Source organism: Lampris incognitus, chromosome 5, assembly GCF_029633865.1.
Source record: "Lampris incognitus isolate fLamInc1 chromosome 5, fLamInc1.hap2, whole genome shotgun sequence".
NCBI lineage: Eukaryota > Metazoa > Chordata > Actinopteri > Lampriformes > Lampridae > Lampris > Lampris incognitus.
Window position 1 is genome coordinate 70,152,655 of NC_079215.1, and position 21,908 is coordinate 70,174,562.

Below are 21,908 nucleotides of genomic sequence, written 5' to 3' on the forward strand. Positions count from 1 at the left end.
CCTGGTTTCTCCAAACATGCAGTGGTCTAATTTGAAAAGCATAATAATAAAAATTAGGTTTGGGACAGCTAAGCCTCCAGTGAGTTTGGTTCTTTGTAAGGCTGTAAGTTTGATTCGTGCATGCTTTCGTCCCCAAATGAACTGTGATATGAGGGAGTGCATTTCTGCGGTAAATTTAGGTGGTGGTTCTAGGGGGATCATAAAAAAAAAATTAATCTGAGGCAAAATGTTCATTTTCATAGTTGTAACTCTGCCTTGTAAAGACACATAAAGAGAGCCCCACCGCTTCATATCATCTGTAATCTTCTTTTTCACAGCCAGAAAGTTTATTAATTAATGGTGTTAAGGTGCATGACACAGGGGCATGATCAGAGATTAAGATAGGGAGCATGTTAATATGGGGTATATTATTTAGAAGAGAAGGGCTGACAAATATATAATCAATCCTGGAGGAGGTGCCATGACAACTAGAATGAGAGGAATAGGCTTTAACCTTTGTCATTACGAATGCGCCAGAGATCCACTAAGTTCAAGTCAACCAGGAAGGATCTTAGAGCTAAGGATGAGGAAGGAGCTGCATTAAGTGCACCTGTAGATCTGTCAAGCTCTGGGGAGACTATGGTACTGTAATCGCCAGAGACAATGCAATGAGGGTCTCGATAACAGAGTCACACTGATGGAGGGTAAAAAGTTTTCATCAAAAACATTAGGTGCGCAGATACACGCTAGTAGATGTTTTATATAATTAATAGAGAGCCGCACATAGACAAATCTACCATCATTGTCATTACCATTCTCCATAACCACAAGCTGTAATTTCCTTTACGCTATAATCAGGACACATCTAGCTTTAGTTGACACACATGAATGAGCTATAGTTTTATAGTGCTTGTTTTGGAACCGCTGTATGTCCTTCGCTGTCAGGTGTGTCGCTTGAATCAGAGCTATAGAAACATGTTTGTGGTGTAAAAATTCCAGGCAGCGAGTCGGCTTAATGGGTGAGTTCAGACCTCGAACGTTCCAGCTCAAGATATTTAAGTTGGCCATTTAAATGGTGGTGTAGAAGTGTAGCAAAATAACATGTAAACAGTCCAATTTATATGAGTAGTAAAGAAAAACAAACTGAGAATGTCTGTTAATAGCTAAATGCCGCACAGTACATTTAACATGGACAAATTGAAAGTTTAACAACAGAACTATATACAAACAGGCAAACTGCCAGGTCCTTGTTACACCTAAGGTTTGCATGGAACATACACTAGTCATTCCGGTGGCGCGCTTACTGCAAGGCCACTCCTCACAACCCCGCTCCCCCCCATGTCTCATGATGTTCAACAAACAACAGGAAAAAAAAACACAGAAGAGATGTTGAAATTGGCATAATACACAAAGTACATAAAGAGCTTCAGCACTGTGGGTTATTCAGTCCATGATGTAGAATGCGAAATAAAACACAAAATAGAACATCATAAATATCAACCAGCTTATCTAAACAATAGGAAAATTGCTCAAGAGTGAACAATGCGTGATGTGAACGATTCAATCCCCATGACATTAACTATCAGATAACCCACACAGCAGAACGCCATTAATTTCAACAAGCTTTGTTAAGCAATGTGAGGAATAAACAGCCCTGAAGAGTGAACAATATGTACAGAATATGTGCGATGTGCAGAACTGTAGCAACTACAGAGCTATAAAGTAGTAGTAGTAGAAAGAGTGAACAATGGCAACGTCAGTCCAAGTCCCAACACTGTTGAATAGCTAAATTAGCAGGTAGTCACAGTGTAAAGCATACCAAGATCATTTAGCTGTGGGCAACAACTCACGGTGGCGGTGACGAGGCTCCACCTTCCTCACAGGAAACAGAGAGGAAGGTTTGGAATAGTGAGCTGGTGTCTGATGTGTTGGTACAGTGCTACATATTTCTGTTTAGCTACATGTGTGTGTTGGAAGTGTGTGCTACATTTATATGGGGTTAAATTTGACAAACCTGTTAAGTAGTTGTGTTTAAACCCTACCCAGTGATTCTAATGGTTTTCAGGTAGGAAATTATGTTGTACATCAATTATAACTATTTATACTAATTATAGATAAATCTATAAATCAGCATCCGTAAAGAAATCTATTTTTCACCAGCTTATTTACACTACCGTTCAAAAGTTTGGGATCACATTGAAATGTCCATATTTTTGAAGGAAAAGCACTGTACTTTTCAATGAAGATAACTTTAAACTAGTCTTAACTTTAAAGAAATACACTCTATACATTGCTAATGTGGTAAATGACTATTCTAGCTGCAAATGTCTGGTTTTTGGTGCAATATCTACATAGGTGTATAGAGGCCCATTTCAAGCAACTATCACTCCAGTGTTCTAATGGTACAATGTGTTTGCTCATTGGCTCAGAAGGCTAATTGATGATTAGAAAACCCTTGTGCAATCATGTTCACACATCTGAAAACAGTTTAGCTCGTTACAGAAGCTACAAAACTGACCTTCCTTTGAGCAGATTGAGTTTCTGGAGCATCACATTTGTGGGGTCAATTAAACGCTCAAAATGGCCAGAAAAAGAGAACTTTCATCTGAAACTCGACAGTCTATTCTTGTTCTTAGAAATGAAAGCTATTCCATGCGAGAAATTGCTAAGAAATTGAAGATTTCCTACACCGGTGTGTACTACTCCCTTCAGAGGACAGCACAAACAGGCTCTAACCAGAGTAGAAAAAGAAGTGGGAGGCCGCGTTGCACAACTGAGCAAGAAGATAAGTACATTAGAGTCTCTAGTTTGAGAAACAGACGCCTCACAGGTCCCCAACTGGCATCTTCATTAAATAGTACCCGCAAAACACCAGTGTCAACATCTACAGTGAAGAGGCGGCTGCGGGATTCTGGGCTTCAGGGCAGAGTGGCAAAGAAAAAGCCATATCTGAGACTGACCAATAAAAGAAAAAGATTAAGATGGGCAAAAGAACACAGACATTGGACAGAGGAAGACTGGAAAAAAGTGTTGTGGACGGATGAATCCAAGTTTGAGGTGTTTGGATCACAAAGAAGAACGTTTGTGAGACGCAGAACAAATGAAAAGATGCTGGAAGAATGCCTGACGCCATCTGTTAAGCATGGTGGAGGTAATGTGATGGTCTGGGGTTGCTTTGGTGCTGGTAAGGTGGGAGATTTGTACAGGGTAAAAGGGATTCTGAATAAGGAAGGCTATCACTCCATTTTGCAACGCCATGCCATACCCAGTGGACAGCGCTTGATTGGAGCCAATTTCATCCTACAACAGGACAATGACCCTAAACACACCTCCAAATTGTGCAAGAACTATTTAGAGCAGAAGCAGGCAGCTGGTATTCTATCGGTAATGGAGTGGCCAGCGCAGTCACCAGATCTGAACCCCATTGAGCTGTTGTGGGAGCAGCTTGACCGTATGGTACGCAAGAAGTGCCCATCCAACCAATCCAACTTGTGGGAGCTGCTTCTGGAAGCGTGGGGTGCAATTTCTCCAGATTACCTCAACAAATTAACAGCTAGAATGCCAAAGGTCTGCAATGCTGTAATTGCTGCAAATGGAGGATTCTTTGACGAAAGCAAAGTTTGCTGTAAAAAAAATCTTATTTCAAATACAAATCATTATTTCTAACCTTGTCAATGTCTTGACTCTATTTTCTATTCATTTCACAACATATGGTGGTGAATAAGTGTGACTTTTCATGGAAAACACAAAATTGTTTGGGTGATCCCAAACTTTTGAACGGTAGTGTATGTTCCAATAAAGTTCCAAAAAAACCCAAAATAAAATAATAGGCAAAACATTTGAGACCGAGTCTGAGTGATGGTTATAGTGATGAAACTTTCTTGTTCTCCACAGGAGGGACTTTGAGAACCGGCCCCTCAGGCTCCGGCTGCTGGCGGAGATCAGAGCGCACCCCCACAGGAAAGACCCCGACTGGATCCCTGAGCCAGAGGCCCCCATCGACTACTGCTACGTGCGGCCTAACCATATTCCCTCTGTCAATGCAATGTGCCACGATGGCTTCTGGCCAGGTAGCTCTTTTTTTTTTTTGGGAGGGGATTTTTTTCCCTTTTGCTCCCCAATTGTATCCGGCCAATTACCCTACCCTTTCAAGCCATCCCGGTCACTGCTCCACCCCCTCTGCTGAGCTGGGGAGGGCTGCAGACTGCCACATGTCTCCTCCCACACATGTGGAGTCACCAGCCACTTCTTTTCACCTGACAGTGAGGAGTTTCACCAGGGGGACGTAGCACGTGGGAGGATCACGCTATTCCCCCCCAGTTCCCCCTCCCTCCTGATCAGGCGCCCCGACCGACCAGAGGGGGTGCTAGTGGAGTGACCAGGACACATACCCACATCTGGCTTCCCACACGCAGACATGGCCAATTGTGTCTGTATGGACACCTGACCAAGCCGGAGGCAACACAGGGATTCGAACCGGCGATCCCTGTGTCGGTAGGCAACAGAATAGACCGCTACGCTACCCAGACACCAGGTAGCTCTGGTTAAACTGAGAACTCTGGGAAAAATACTGCAACAAAAACGCAGTAGAAAAACTTTTTTTCTATTGCAATTTTAGATGGACCAGACCAGCGGGCCAGCCCTACAGACGTGAATGATGCTGGCTGACTGACTGACTGATCATGTTCGACACGATTCGGCCACTGGATCAAGTGACCAACCGTGTCACTGCACCAAGAGGCATGAGAGAGAGCACAAAGTTAAAGCACCCCAAATAATGATCGCACTGACGAAACACTCAGTGGTGAATACACAAAAGGATTGCGCGTCTTCTGCGGCCACTAAACCTGCACAAATAAGACAAAAAGAAACCGTGTAATTCTCAAACCACCCACAAAGGGTGAAATTCAGCCCTAACTGTGCTCCCAAGCAAATACTGTTTCGGTGTTCTGGTGCTATTTGCAAGGACTTAAATGAGGTAATATGCATACATTTGGTGCAAAGTTGGCCCCTTCACTGTAAATGAGCCTCATTGCAAAATAATTCCAGTTCACAAAAACCAGCACCAATTGTCACACACATATGTAAGCAAGCTCAAGTGATCATGGCAGCAGTGACTGTAGCCAGGCGAAGGCATTGTCATGCTCATGAACGGATATTTTGAAGAAGAATTGCACTTTTTAATTTAACCGAGACCAAAATCTTTCGCAGATACAGGTTACAAGGTCAAACAATTCCAGCTATACGATGATCTCAGGGACGACATTGACAGTTATAATTACATTTAAATTAACTTCTCTTTCAAGACAAACATCCCAAGATAGGAGTGGAAAATATTGTTCTCGCAAGTGCATTTATAAATCTTTTTTTTCTCAAACATAGCTTAACCATGTCATGTGATATGGTACTTCAGTACACTTCACCAATAAATATTATCGAGACCACTACAGAAACTACTATTACTACCACTAGAGTTGCAGATGAATTCAGAGAACAGACACTACCACTGACTGTTCCTCTAACAAATTCACAATACAGACACTACCACTGACTATTCCTGTAACAAATTCACATTACAGACACTACCACTGACTATTCTTCTAACAAATTCATATTACAGACACTACCACTGACTGTTCCTCTAACAAATTCACATTACAGACACTACCACTGACTATTCCTGTAACAAATTCACATTACAGACACTACCACTGACTATTCCTCTAACAAATTCACATTACAGACACTACCAACTGACTATTCCTCTAACAAATTCACATTACAGACACTACCACTGACTATTCCTGTAACAAATTCACATTGCAGACAATATCACTGACTATTCCTCTAACAAATTCACATTACAGACACTACCACTGACTATTCCTCTAACAAATTCACATTACAGACACTACCACTGACTATTCCTCTAAGAAATTCATATCACAAACACTACCACTGACTATTCCTCTAACAAATTCACATTACAGACACTACCACTGACTATTCCTCTAACAAATTCACATTATGAACACTACCACTGACTATTCCTCTAAGAAATTCACATTATAGACACTATCACTGACTATTCATCTTAACAAATTCACATTACAGACACTACCACTGACTATGCCTCGAACAAATTCACATTATAGACACTACCACTGACTATTCCTCTAACAAATTCACATTATAGACACTACCACTGACTATTCCTCTAACAAATTCCCATCACAGACACTACCACTGACTATTCCTCTAACAAATTCACATTACAGACACTACCACTGACTATTCCTCTAACAAATTCACATTGCAGACACTACCACTGACTATTCCTCTAACAAATTCCCATCACAGACACTACCACTGACTATTCATCTAACAAATTCACATTATAGACACTACCACTGACTATTCCTCTAACAAATTCACATTATGAACACTACCAATGACTGTTCCTCTAACAAATTCACATTACAGACGCTACCACTGACTATTCCTCTAAGAAATTCAAATTATAGACACTATCACTGACTATTCATCTTAACAAATTCACATTACAGACACTATCCCACTGACTATTCCTCTAAGAAATTCACATTATAGACACTACCACTGACCATTCCTCTAACAAATTCACATTACAGACACTACCACTGACTATGCCTCGAACAAATTCACATTACAGACACTACCACTGACTATGCCTTGAACAAATTCACATTATAGACACTACCACTGACTTTTCCTCTTAACAAATTCACACTACAGACACTACCACTGACTATTCCTCTAACAAATTCACATTACAGACACTATCACTGACTATTCATCTTAACAAATTCACATTACAGACACTATCCCACTGACTATTCCTCTAACAAATTCACATTATAGACACTACCACTGACTATTCCTCTAACAAATTCACATTATAGACACTACCATTGACTATTCCTCTAACAAATTCACATTACAGACACTACTACTGACTATTCCTCTAACAAATTCACGTTACAGACGCTACCACTGACTATTCCTCTGACAAATTCACATCACAGACACTATCACTGACTATTCCTGTTAAAAATTCACATTACAGACACTACCACTGACTATTCCTCTAACAAATGCACATTACAGACACTACCACTGACTATTCCTCTTACAAATTCACATTACAGACACTACCACTGACTATTCCTCTAACAAATTCACATCACAGACACTACCTCTGACTATTCCTCTAACAAATTCACATTATAGTTCATACCACTGACTATTCCTCTAACAAATGCACATTATAGACCCTACCACTGACTATTCCTCTAACAAATTCACATTATGAACACTACCAATGACTATTCCTCTAACAAATTCACATTACAGACGCTACCACTGACTATTCCTCTAACAAATTCACATTATAGACACTATCACTGACTATTCATCTTAACAAATTCATATTACAGACACTATCCCACTGACTATTCCTCTAACAAATAAACATTACAGACACTACCACGTACTATTCCTCTAACAAATTCACATTGTAGACACTATCAGTGACTATTCCTCTAACAAATTCACATTACAGATACCACCACTTACCAATCCTCTAAGAAATTCACATTACAGACACTACCACTGACTATTCCTCTAACAAATTCACATCACAGACGCTACCACTAACTATTCCTCTAACAAATTCACATCACAAACACTACCACTGACTGTTCCTCTAGGAAATTCACATTACAGAAACTACCACTGACTATTCCTCTAACAAATTCACATTACAGACACTACCACTGACTATTCCTCTAACAAATGCACATTATAGTCACTACCACTGACTATTCATCTTAACAAATTCACATTACAGACATTATCCCACTGACTATTCCTCTAACAAATTCACGTTATAGACACTACCACTGACTATTCCTCTAACAAATTCACATTACAGACACTACCACTGACTATGCCTTGAACAAATTCACATTACAGACACTACCACTGACTATGCCTCGAACAAATTCACATTACAGACACTACCGCTGACTATTCCTCTAACAAATTCACATTACAGACGCTACCACTGACTATTCCTCTAAGAAATTCACATTATAGACACTATCACTGACTATTCATCTTAAGAAATTCACATTACAGACACTATCCCACTGACTGTTCCTTTAACAAATTCACATTATAGACACTACCACTGACTATTCCTCTAACAAATTCACGTTATAGATCATACCACTGACTATTCCTCTAACAAATTCACATTACATACGCTACCACTGACTATGCCTCGAACAAATTCACATTACAGACACTACCGCTGACTATTCCTCTAACAAATTCACATTATAGACACTACCACTGACTATTCCTCTAACAAATTCACATTACAGACACCAGCACTGACTATTCCTCTAAGAAATTCACATTATAGACACTATCACTGACTATTCATCTTAACAAATTCACATTACAGACACTATCCCACTGACTATTCCTCTAACAAATTCACATTATAGACACTACCACTGATTATTCCTCTTAACAAATTCACATTACAGACACTACCACTGACTATGCCTCGAACAAATTCACATTATAGACACTACCACTGACTATGCCTCGAACAAATTCACATTATAGACACTATCACTGACTATTCCTCTAACAAATTCACATTACAGATGCTACCACTGACTATTCCTCTAAGAAATTCACATTATAGACACTATCACTGACTATTCATCTTAACAAATTCACATTACAGACACTATCCCACTGACTATTCCTCTAACAAATTCACATTATAGACACTACCACTGACTATTCCTCTAACAAATTCACATTACAGACACTACCACTGACTATTCCTCTAACAAATTCACATTACAGACACTACCACTGATTATTCCTCTAACAAATTCACATTACAGACACTACCACTGACTATTCCTCTAACAAATTCACATTATAGATCCTACCACTGACTATTCCTCTAACAAATTCACATTTTAGACACTACCACTGACTATTCCTCTAAGAAATTCACATTGCAGACACTACCACTGACTATTCCTCTAACAAATTCACATTGCAGACACTACCACTGACTATTCCTCTAAGAAATTCACATTGCAGACACTACCACTGACTATTCCTCTAACAAATTCCCATCACAGACACTACCACTGACTATTCCTCTAACAAATTCACATTATAGACACTACTACTGACTATTCCTCTAACAAATGCACATTATAGACACTACCACTGACTATTCCTCTAACAAATTCACATTACAGACACTACCACTGACTATGCCTCGAACAAATTCACGTTATAGATCATACCACTGACTATTCCTCTAACAAATTCACATTACAGACACTACCATTGACTATTCCTCTTAACAAATTCACATTACAGACACTACCACTGACTATTGCTTTGCCCATACATGGTTCAGCCATATACGAGGTTCTGACCCAGTTTTGTTTTTGCACTGTTTTCTTGTTCATAGCAAAATGTTAGAGTTACAGTTTAGGCTCAGTATCCATGTTACTACAGGTTATATTACATATATATATTCATGATATTACTACAGGTTATATTACACATGTGTACTTGATATTCCTACAGGTTATATGACATACTTGATATTAAGTAAGGGATCATCTGTGACAAGTTGTCCATTAAAGGATTTTAACGCATGATGTTGAGGCAGAGCACCACCCCTCTGCATCATGTGTTAAAATCATTTAACTCACACCTGGGGGTGGCTTACCCTGCTTTTACCATGGACACTGAGCAAGAATTTAATGAAATCATTCACCTATCTTTTGTTCAATGTCTGGCCTCGGAACTGAAAGGTTGTGAAGGAAAAGTTAGCCACAGGGCTCTCTCCCCCTCTCTCTCACACTAGGAGTAGACTTATCAGAGTGCCTACAGTACCCAGACTTCAGTGTGGTGGCGCTCTATAAGAAGGTTGTGATTGGTTTTGGCTTCATGGTGCCGGATGTGAAGTACAATGAGGCCTACATCTCCTTCCTGCTGGTTCACCCTGAATGGAGAAGAGCAGGAATCGCCACCTTCATGATCTACCACCTCATCCAGGTCAGTCTTCTTCCTGTCTCTTCTACCACCTCATCCAGGTCAGTCTTCTTCCTGTCTCATCTACCACCTCATCCAGGTCAGAGTCTTCTTCCTGTCTCTCTATCTTCACTGTGTGGAGTTACCGGGAGTTGGCTGGGCCTCAAAAAGTGAAGCATAAAGTGCTTCGTACAACCCTCCATCCAAACCAAACCAAATGTTGACTCCCCAGATTCAAATGCAACTGACAGAAAGGAACGGCTTCTGTCATTCGTTCTGAGTAGCCAGTACTCCACGCCATCTTCACTGTTATGTCAGTGACGTACTTTTGTAGTACAGGCCATCTTTACTGTTTGATTCAATCATGTAGTACAGGCCATCTTTACTGTTATCTCAGTGATGTAGTTTTGTAGTACAGGCCATGTTTACTGTTATGTCAGTGATGTAGTTTTGTAGTACAGGCCATGTTTACTGTTATGACAGTGATGTTGTTTTGTAGTACAGGCCATATTTACTGTTATGACAGTGATGTTGTTTTGTAGTACAGGCCATCTTTACTGTTATCTCAGTGATCAGTTTTGTAGTACAGGCCATCTTTACTGTTATCTCAGTGATGTAGTTTTGTAGTACAGGCCATCTTTACTGTTATCTCAGTGATGTAGTTTTGTAGTACAGGCCATCTTTATTGTTATCTCAGTGATGTAGTTTTGTAGTATGGGCCATCTTAATTGTTATCTCAGTGATCAGTTTTGTAGTACAGGCCATCTTTACTGTTATCTCAGTGATCAGTTTTGCAGTACAGGCCATCTTTACTGTTATCTCAGTGATCAGTTTTGTAGTACAGACCATCTTTACTGTTATCTCAGTGATGTAGTTTTTTAGTACAGGCCATCTTTACTGTTATCTCAGTGATGTAGTTTTGTAGTACAGGCCATCTTTACTGTTATCTCAGTGATGTAGTTTTGTAGTATGGGCCATCTTAATTGTTATCTCAGTGATCAGTTTTGTAGTACAGGCCATCTTTACTGTTATCTCAGTGATCAGTTTTGCAGTACAGGCCATCTTTAGTGTTATCTCAGTGATGTAGTTTTGTAGTACGGGCCGTCTTTACTGTTATCTCAGTGATGTAGCTTTGTAGTACAGGCCATCTTTACTGTTATCTCAGTGATGTAGTTTTGTAGTACAGGCCATATTTACTGTTATGACAGTGATGTTGTTTTGTAGTACAGGCCATCTTTACTGTTATCTCAGTGATGTAGTTTTGTAGTACAGGCCATCTTTACTGTTATCTCAGTGATGTAGTTTTGTAGTACAGGCCATCTTTACTGTTATCTCAGTGATGTAGTTTTGTAGTACAGGCCATCTTTATTGTTATCTCAGTGATGTAGTTTTGTAGTATGGGCCATCTTAATTGTTATCTCAGTGATCAGTTTTGTAGTACAGGCCATCTTTACTGTTATCTCAGTGATCAGTTTTGCAGTACAGGCCATCTTTACTGTTATCTCAGTGATCAGTTTTGCAGTACAGGCCATCTTTAGTGTTATCTCAGTGATGTAGTTTTGTAGTACGGGCCATCTTTACTGTTATCTCAGTGATGTAGCTTTGTAGTACAGGCCATCTTTACTGTTATCTCAGTGATGTAGTTTTGTAGTACAGGCCATCTTTACTGTTATCTCAGTGATGTAGTTTTGTAGTACAGGCCATCTTTACTGATATCTCAGTGATCAGTTTTGTAGTACAGGCCATCTTTACTGTTATCTCAGTGATGTAGTTTTGTAGTACAGGCCATCTTAATTGTTATCTCAGTGATGTAGTTTTGTAGTACAGGCCATCTTAATTGTTATCTCAGTGATCAGTTTTGTAGTACAGGCCATCTTTACTGTTATATCAGTGATCAGTTTTGTAGTACAGGCCATCTTTACTGTTATCTCAGTGATGTAGTTTTGTAGTACGGGCCATCTTTACTGTTATCTCAGTGATGTAGTTTTGTAGTATGGGCCATCTTAATTGTTATCTCAGTGATCAGTTTTGTAGTACAGGCCATCTTTACTGTTATCTCAGTGATGTAGTTTTGCAGTACAGGCCATCTTTAGTGTTATCTCAGTGATGTAGTTTTGTAGTACGGGCCATCTTTACTGTTATCTCAGTGATGTAGCTTTGTAGTACAGGCCATCTTTACTGTTATCTCAGTGATGTAGTTTTGTAGTACAGGCCATCTTTAATGATATCTCAGTGATGTAGTTTTGTAGTACAGGCCATCTTTATTGTTATCTCAGTGATGTAGTTTTGTAGTACAGGCCATCTTAATTGTTATCTCAGTGATGTAGTTTTGTAGTACAGGCCATCTTAATTGTTATCTCAGTGATCAGTTTTGTAGTACAGGCCATCTTTACTGTTATCTCAGTGATGTAGTTTTGTTGTACAGGCCATCTTTACTGTTATCTCAGTGATCAGTTTTGTAGTACAGGCCATCTTTACTGTTATCTCAGTGATCAGTTTTGTAGTACAGGCCATCTTTACTGTTATCTCAGTGATCAGTTTTGTAGTACAGGCCATCTTTACTGTTATCTCAGTGATGTAGTTTTGTAGTACGGGCCATCTTTACTGTTATCTCAGTGATCAGTTTTGTAGTACAGACCATCTTTACTGTTATCTCAGTGATGTAGTTTTTTAGTACAGGCCATCTTTACTGTTATCTCAGTGATGTAGTTTTGTAGTACAGGCCATCTTTACTGTTATCTCAGTGATGTAGTTTTGTAGTATGGGCCATCTTAATTGTTATCTCAGTGATCAGTTTTGTAGTACAGGCCATCTTTACTGTTATCTCAGTGATCAGTTTTGCAGTACAGGCCATCTTTAGTGTTATCTCAGTGATGTAGTTTTGTAGTACGGGCCGTCTTTACTGTTATCTCAGTGATGTAGCTTTGTAGTACAGGCCATCTTTACTGTTATCTCAGTGATGTAGTTTTGTAGTACAGGCCATCTTTACTGATATCTCAGTGATGTAGTTTTGTAGTACAGGCCATCTTTACTGTTATCTCAGTGATCAGTTTTGTAGTACAGGCCATCTTTACTGTTATCTCAGTGATGTAGTTTTGTAGTATGGGCCATCTTAATTGTTATCTCAGTGATCAGTTTTGTAGTACAGGCCATCTTTACTGTTATCTCAGTGATGTAGTTTTGTAGTACGGGCCATCTTTACTGTTATCTCAGTGATCAGTTTTGTAGTACAGACCATCTTTACTGTTATCTCAGTGATGTAGTTTTGTAGTACAGGCCATCTTTACTGTTATCTCAGTGATGTAGTTTTGTAGTACAGGCCATCTTTACTGTTATCTCAGTGATGTAGTTTTGTAGTATGGGCCATCTTAATTGTTATCTCAGTGATCAGTTTTGTAGTACAGGCCATCTTTACTGTTATCTCAGTGATCAGTTTTGCAGTACAGGCCATCTTTAGTGTTATCTCAGTGATATAGTTTTGTAGTACGGGCCGTCTTTACTGTTATCTCAGTGATGTAGCTTTGTAGTACAGGCCATCTTTACTGTTATCTCAGTGATGTAGTTTTGTAGTACAGGCCATCTTTACTGATATCTCAGTGATGTAGTTTTGTAGTACAGGCCATCTTTACTGTTATCTCAGTGATGTAGTTTTGTAGTGCAGGCCATCTTAATTGTTATCTCAGTGATGTAGTTTTGTAGTACAGGCCATCTTAATTGTTATCTCAGTGATCAGTTTTGTAGTACAGGCCATCTTTACTGTTATCTCAGTGATCAGTTTTGTAGTACAGGCCATCTTTACTGTTATCTCAGTGATGTAGTTTTGTAGTACAGGCCATCTTTACTGTTATCTCAGTGATCAGTTTTGTAGTACAGGCCATCTTTACTGTTATCTCAGTGATGTAGTTTTGTAGTACAGGCCATCTTTACTGTTATCTCAGTGATGTAGTTTTGTAATACGGGCCATCTTAATTGTTATCTCAGTGATCAGTTTTGTAGTACAGGCCACCTTTACTGTTATCTCAGTGATGTAGTTTTGTAGTACAGGCCATCTTAATTGTTATCTCAGTGATCAGTTTTGTAGTACAGGCCATCTTTACTGTTATCTCAGTGATCAGTTTTGTAGTACAGGCCATCTTTACTGTTATCTCAGTGATGTAGTTTTGTAGTACGGGCCATCTTTACTGTTATCTCAGTGATGTAGTTTTGTAGTATGGGCCATCTTAATTGTTATCTCAGTGATCAGTTTTGTAGTACAGGCCATCTTTACTGTTATCTCAGTGATCAGTTTTGTAGTACAGGCCATCTTTACTGTTATCTCAGTGATGTAGTTTTGTAGTACAGGCCATCTTTACTGTTATCTCAGTGATGTAGTTTTGTAGTACAGGCCATCTTTACTGTTATCTCAGTGATGTAGTTTTGTAGTATCGGCCATCTTAATTGTTATCCCAGTGATCAGTTTTGTAGTACAGGCCATCTTTACTGTTATCTCAGTGATCAGTTTTGCAGTACAGGCCATCTTAATTGTTATCTCAGTGATCAGTTTTGTAGTATGGGCCATCTTTAGTATAAGTACTTACCACTTATGACGCTTGTGTCAGTGTCACACTTTATAATTTAATATAATATAATATCCATCCATCCATCCATTGTCTTAACCGCTTATCCTGCTCTCAGGGTTGTGGGGGTGCGAGAGCCTATTCCAGCAGTCATTGGGCGGCAGGCGGGGAGACACCCTGGACAGGCCATCAGGCCATCACAGGGCCAACACAGACACACCAACCCAGTCGCACGGACTTTCGTGATGGCATCACGTTAATTAATCTATCGTGATACCATCACGATTATGACCTGATTTATGTGATGTGGGCACGATCTGATAGAACCCTAACCCTAACCTTCGTGACCACATCACGTAAATCAGGTCATAATCGTGATGGTATCACGATCAAAAGTCCGTGCGACTGGGTAGCGCACACACACACACACACACACACACACACACACACATTCATTCATTACCAGGGACAGTTTAGTACGGCCGATTCACCTGACCTACATGTCTTTGGACTGTGGGAGGAAAGCGCAGCCCCCAGAGGAAACCCACGCAGACACAGGGAGAACATGCAAACTCCACACAGAGGAAAACCCGGGACAACCCACCAAGGTTGGACTACCCCGGGGCTCGAACCCAGGACCTTCTTGCTGTGAGGCGACAACACTAATCCCTGCGCCACCGTGCCATCCTATCTACTACTACTACTTTCGGCTTCTCCCAGTAGGGGTCGCCACAGTGGATCATCCGTTTCCATTTCTTCCTTTCCTCTGCATCTTCCTCTGTCACACCAGTCATCTGCATGTCTTTCCTCACCACATCCATACACCTCCTCTTTGGCCTTCCTCTTCTCTTCTTTCCTGGCAGCTCCATATTCAGTATCCTTCCCCCAATATACCCAGCATCTCTCCTTCGCACATGTCCAAACCATCTCAATCTTGCCTCTCTTGCTTAGTCTCCAAACCGTCCAACCTGAGCGGTCCGTCTAATATACTCGTTCCTAATCCTGTCCTTCTTCGTCACTCCCAGTGAAAATCTTAGCATCTTCAACTCTGCCAGCTCCACCTCCTGTCTTTTCATCAGTGCCACTGTCTCCAAACCATATAACACAGCTGGTCTCACTACCATCTTTTAAACCTTCCCTTTAACTCTTGCTGGTACCCTTCTGTCACAAATCACTCCTGACACTCTTCTCCACCCTGTCTGCACTCTCTTCTTCACCTCTCTCCTGCACTTCCCGTTACTTTGGACAGTTGACCCCAAGTATTTAAACTCAAATGCCTTCGTCACCTCTACTCTTTGCATCCTGACCATCCCACTGTCCTCTCTCTCATTCACACATAGGTATTCCGTCTTGCTCCTACTGACTTTCATTCCTCTTCTCTCCAGTGCATACCTCCACCTCTCCAGGCTCTCCTCCACCTGCACCCTACTCTCGCTACAGATCACAATGTCATCTGCGAACATAATCATCCATGGAGACTCCTGCCTGATCTTGTCCGTCAACCTGTCCATCACCATTGCAAACAAGAAAGGGCTCAGAGCAGATCCTTGATGTAATCCCACCTCTACCTTGAACCCATCTGTCATTCCAACCACACACCTCACCATTGCCACACTTCCCTCATACATATCCTGCACCACTCCTACATACTTCTCTGCAACTCCTGACTTCCTCATACAATATCACACCTCCTCTCTCGGCACTCTGTCATATGCTTTCTCTAAAACTACAAAGACGCAATGTAACTCCTTCTGACCTTCTCTATACTTCTCCATCAACATTCTCAAAGCAAACATCACATCTGTGGTGCTCTTTCCTGGCATGAAACCATACTGCTGCTCGCTGATCATCACCTCCCCTCTTAACCTAGCTTCTATTACTCTTTCCCAAATTTTCATGCTGTGGCTGATCAACTTTATACCTCTGTAGTTGCTACAGTTCTGCACATCGCCCTTGTTCTTGAAAATCGGAATCAGTATGCTTCTTCTCCACTCCTCAGGCATCCTCTCACTTTCCAAAATTGTGTTAAACAATCTAGTTAAAAACCCCACTGCCATCTCCCCTAAACACCTCCATGCCTCCACAGGTATGTCATCAGGACCAACTGCCTTTCCACTCTTCATCCTCTTCATAACTGCCCTCACTTCCTCCTTGTTAATCCACTGCACTTCCTGATTCACTATCCCTACATCATCCAACCTTCTCTCTCTCATTTTCTTCATTCATCAGCCCCTCAAAGTACTCCTTCCACCTTCTCAGCACACTCTCCTCGCTTGTCAGCACATTTCCATCTCTATCCTTGATCGCCCTAACTTGCTGCACATCCTTTGCAGCAGCACCGTGCCGCCCTATAATATAATATAATATAATATAATAATATGATATGATATGTTCATGAACAGACGCATTCAAGCCCAGATGCTTGAGTGCGTCAGTACAGTACAGTCTCTCTTCTTGGACAGTTGTCTGTTCTTCCTGTCCTTATCTCATGTCTTCTAGCTCTCATCCCCCCAAGGCCACTTCTCTCATTAGTGTATACACACTAATGAGAGAAGTGGAACAAGTGTGTACATACACACTTGCTCCACTCTGAGCCTCCCACACATTCCTCTACTATCAACCAACCGTTAACAACAGGCTTTTGTTTGTGCACCTGGAGAAGACTCTTTGTGAGACCACCTTTGTTCTGTTACACATGGACTTTTTTTGTGCACCTGGAGAAGACAGCTTTTGAGATCACCTTTGTTCTGTTACACATGGACTTGAAGCATGTATCCAGGCCATGTCAAGTAAAGTTAAACATGTTAAACGTGTAAACTAAACTAGGTCATACATGGTGAAAGATGAAAAGTAAGTAAACGTCATACATGAATTGCTCTCACAGTCAGCCGTTCAGATGTAAATGGATTTTGAAGGTTAACGTGACCCAGCCCACTGTCTCCCATTTAATGTCAACCTTTTTTCTAGATGTCTCTCCATGCAGTGATATGTACATTGATGTCACTTCCTGTTGTCTTTGCTAAAATCATGTGATGTCACCTTGACAGACGTGTATGGGGAAGGATGTCACCCTCCATGTGTCTGCCAGTAACCCTGCCATGCTGCTCTACCAGAAGTTTGGCTTCAAGACGGAGGAATACATCCTGGACTTCTACGATAAGTACTATCCTCTGGACAGCAAGGAGTGTCGCCACGCCTTCTTCCTGAGACTACGCCGCTGATGCACAGGAAACGGAACCCCTTTAAATGCCTGTTAAAGCCACGGGGTGAGACCGGTGCAGTTCCCTTCAGTCATGATTAAAAAGGGAAGTCCATGACCTGACTACCATCTGGTCCCCAGTGTTGTCTCAGAGGAAGCTCTTCTTTCTCTGCTCCTCCAACCTTTCTTTAGATGGTGGACTGAACACCGAGTTCACCGGGCTCACATTCATAGAGTCACACACATTCATAGAGACACACATTCATAGAGTCACACACATTCATACATTACCACACATTCATAGAGTCACACATTCATACATTCACACACATTCATAGAGTTACACATTCATAGAGTCTCACAAATTCATACATTCACACACAGAGTCACACATTTATACAATCACACACATTTATACATTCACACACAGACATTCATGGGAGCTATCCAGTAAAACCAGTCTTCTACTGTACAACAACAGCCTGCTGGAAAAAGAGCCTTGCTCAATGGCAGCTTGACATGGTTTTCCGGGAAATGTCATTGTTCCAGGTTTTCATGTCGGTTCTGGAGAATCGTGAATTAAATCTCTCAAACCAGTTATCATAAACAGCCTGAGAAACCAGTTATCATAAACAACCTGAGAAACCAGTTATCATAAACAGCCCGAGAAACCAGTTATCATAAACAGCCTGAGAAACCAGTTATGATAAACAGCCCGAGAAACCAGTCATCATAAACAGCCTGAGAAACCAGTTATCATAAACAACCTGAGAAACCAGTTATCATAAACAGCCCGGGAAACCAGTTATCATAAACAGCCCGAGAAACCAGTTATCATAAACAGCCCGAGAAACCAGTTATCATAAACAGCCTGAGAAACCAGTTATCATAAACAGCCTGAGAAACCAGTTATCATAAACAGCCTGAGAAACCAGTCATCATAAACAGCCCGAGAAACCAGTTATCATAAACAGCCTGAGAAACCAGTTATCATAAACAGCCTGAGAAAAGACAGCTGCCTGGTCTGAACAAGGTCATGAGTATCAGTCAGTGGGATGTGTCTGTAGTCAGTGGGATGTGTCTGTAGTCAGTAGGAGGTGTCTGTAGTCAGTGGGATGTGTCTGTAGTCAGTAGGAGGTGTCTGTAGTCAGTGGGATGTGTCTGTAGTCAGTGGGATGTGTCTGTAGTCAGTAGGAGGTGTCTGTAGTCAGTGGGATGTGTCTGTAGTCAGTAGGAGGTGTCTGTAGTCAGTAGGAGGTGTCTGTAGTCAGTGGGATGTGTCTGTAGTCAGTGGGATGTGTCTGTAGTCAGTAGGAGGTGTCTGTAGTCGGTGGGATGTGTCTGTAGTCAGTGGGATGTGTCTGTAGTAAGTGGGATGTGTCTGTAGTCAGTAGGAGGTGTCTGTAGTCAGTGGGATGTGTCTGTAGTCAGTAGGACGTGTCTGTAGTCAGCAGGATGTGTCTGTAGTCAGTAGGAGGTGTCTGTAGTCAGTGGGATGTGTCTAGTCAGTAGGACGTGTCTGTAGTCAGTAGGATGTGTCTGTAGTCAGTAGGAGGTGTCTGTAGTCAGTGGGATGTGTCTGTAGTCAGTAGGACGTGTCTGTAGTCAGTGGGATGTGTCTGTAGTCAGTAGGATGTGTCTGTAGTCAGTGGGATGTGTCTGTAGTCAGTAAGACGTGTCTGTAGTCAGTGGGATGTGTCTGTAGTCAGTAGTATGTGTCTGTAGTCAGTAGGACGTGTCTGTAGTCAGTAGGATGTGTCTGTAGTCAGTAGGAGGTGTCTGTAGTCAGTGGGATGTGTCTGTAGTCAGTAGGAGGTGTCTGTAGTCAGTGGGATGTGTCTGTAGTCAGTAGGACGTGTCTGTAGTCAGTGGGATGTGTCTGTAGTCAGTAGGACGTGTCTGTAGTCAGTAGGATGTGTCTGTAGTCAGTAGGAGGTGTCTGTAGTCAGTGGGATGTGTCTGTAGTCAGTAGGAGGTGTCTGTAGTCAGTGGGATGTGTCTGTAGTCAGTAGGAGGTGTCTGTAGTCAGTAGGAGGTGTCTGTAGTCAGTAGGACGTGTCTGTAGTCAGTAGGATGTGTCTGTAGTCAGTAGTATGTGTCTGTAGTCAGTAGGATGTGTCTGTAGTCAGTGGGATGTGTCTGTAGTCAGTGGAATGTGTCTGTAGTCAGTGGGATGTTTTGGAAGGGAAGGAAAGTTTGTACAGCAGACGCCTGTCAAGAGTTTACAGACATGAGGGATATTCCTCCATGTTGGAAGAAAGCAGAGCTGATTGAGTTCCTCTTTCTCTCTCTCTCTCTCTCTCTCTCTCTCTCTCTCTCTCTCTCTCTCTCTCTCTCTCTCTCTCTCTCTCTCTCTCTCTCTCTCTGTCTCTCACACACACACACACACACACACACACACACACACACACACACACACACACACACACACACACACACACACCTGATCCTGCTATAACCTCCAGTCACTTGAAGATTACATTAAAATCTGTCTCAACACAGTGGCTGTGGTATCGTTTTATTTTCATATAGTGCACATCATCATAATTCAACATGTTTTAACTATCTCTAGTCAGGATTCATGTAAAATAATTTGACAATATTTTTTTTCATTTCCAGAAAAATCATGTTTTCCAATCTGGTATGTTAACAGAGGGTTTAAAATAAAGTTACCCAAAATGTAAAAAGTGCTGTTGTTGTGAAACTGTGAGAAACTCTCCTCCTGCTTGTCAACACAATGAAACGGTTTCAGAAAACCTGTCAGTTTCTGGTAATAAAAGACATCATGCTAGTTAGCGAGCAAGCTAGCATGCTGTCGTTAGCGAGCTAGCTAGCTATCAATAAATAGTCTTGTGAACTGAAGCTGCTGAGAATGGTTGGTAAAACAGTTATAACAAATGAAATGATACTTCTGAATATGAAAAAAGGACACAGCGAAACATTAATATTACACAATAAAACATCTCTGACTGAACTGACATCACTGGATTTCATTTTGTGATCTCATTTGAAGAACTAACGTCTTTTCTGCTGGTTTGGGCCATTTGAGACTAGTAAAGAAAACACCCAACACTTGACTGGTGCTCTTTTGGTGTGGGAAGATGGCGGCGCGAACTCGTTTGCAGCGGCTTCACCCAGGACCAACTATGCAGTGTCTTTGTCCATATCTACGTCTAAGTTTGTGTCGTTTGTGAAGTTTTTATTTTGAGCTTAGATTTTTATTTTCCATTGGATCGGCTGGGAGAGCTTGGTCTGCCACGTCCGGTGGGCCCAGGGACCACGGCCCTGCCTGGAACTGCACCCGAGGAGGAGGCGTTGAGGGCGGGCCCTCGACAACGGGGCAGGCTAAGCTACCTGCCAGCCCATGCAGACCAGCAGTTCCCACAGTCATCCTGGCTGGTGTTCGCTCTCTGGACAGTGATTCTTTGGACTCTGTTGCACTGAGTGGACTGAGTTGTTAGCTGTTTGTGTGTTGTTGGTTTTTTTTGCTTTGTTCTCTCTGTTTTTGTATGTTTTTGATGGTGTCGTTTTTGGAACTTTTGGAAGTGTCTTTTGTGTCGCACTGCTGTGGACTGGGTGAAACGACATTTCTTTTATTTTGTGTACACAAGTACATGAAAGAAATTACAATAAATTGTTCCTGTTTCAGATTCTCACCTTACGTCTTGTAGAGCGTCAAACGTAATTTAACACAACCCATCTCCTCAACCTGACCAATCTTCAACACACAACAAACACAGAACAAAGTGTTTTCCTTAATAGTTATATTTTTTTGACAATGTGTATCACCAGTGAAAGAGGAACATTTTAATCCAGAACTACAGTATCAATATATTTTATTCAGAACTACAGTATCAATATATGTTATTCAGAACTACAGTATCATATATTATTCAGAAGTACAATATCAATATATATTTTCAGAACTACAATATCAATATATTGTTCAGAACTACAATATCAATATATGTTATTCAGTACTACAATATCAATATATGTTATTCAGAGTACAGTATTAAAACGAAGCCATCAGGCAGCACAACAACAACTGG

General features: G+C 41.1%; 1 protein-coding gene across 1 annotated transcript in view; it reads left to right on the forward strand.

The window, feature by feature from the left end:
* kat14 (lysine acetyltransferase 14) overlaps nucleotides 1-19,984 on the forward strand; it is a 74,221-nt gene extending 54,237 nt beyond the window's left edge. Inside the window, exons 8-10 of the mRNA XM_056280051.1 lie at nucleotides 3,874-4,049; nucleotides 9,935-10,125; nucleotides 17,705-19,984. Coding sequence (XP_056136026.1) covers nucleotides 3,874-4,049; nucleotides 9,935-10,125; nucleotides 17,705-17,878 — 541 coding nt within the window. The 3' untranslated portion in view covers nucleotides 17,879-19,984. The remainder of the gene's footprint in view (nucleotides 1-3,873; nucleotides 4,050-9,934; nucleotides 10,126-17,704) is intronic.
* Nucleotides 19,985-21,908: the final 1,924 nt, after the last annotated feature.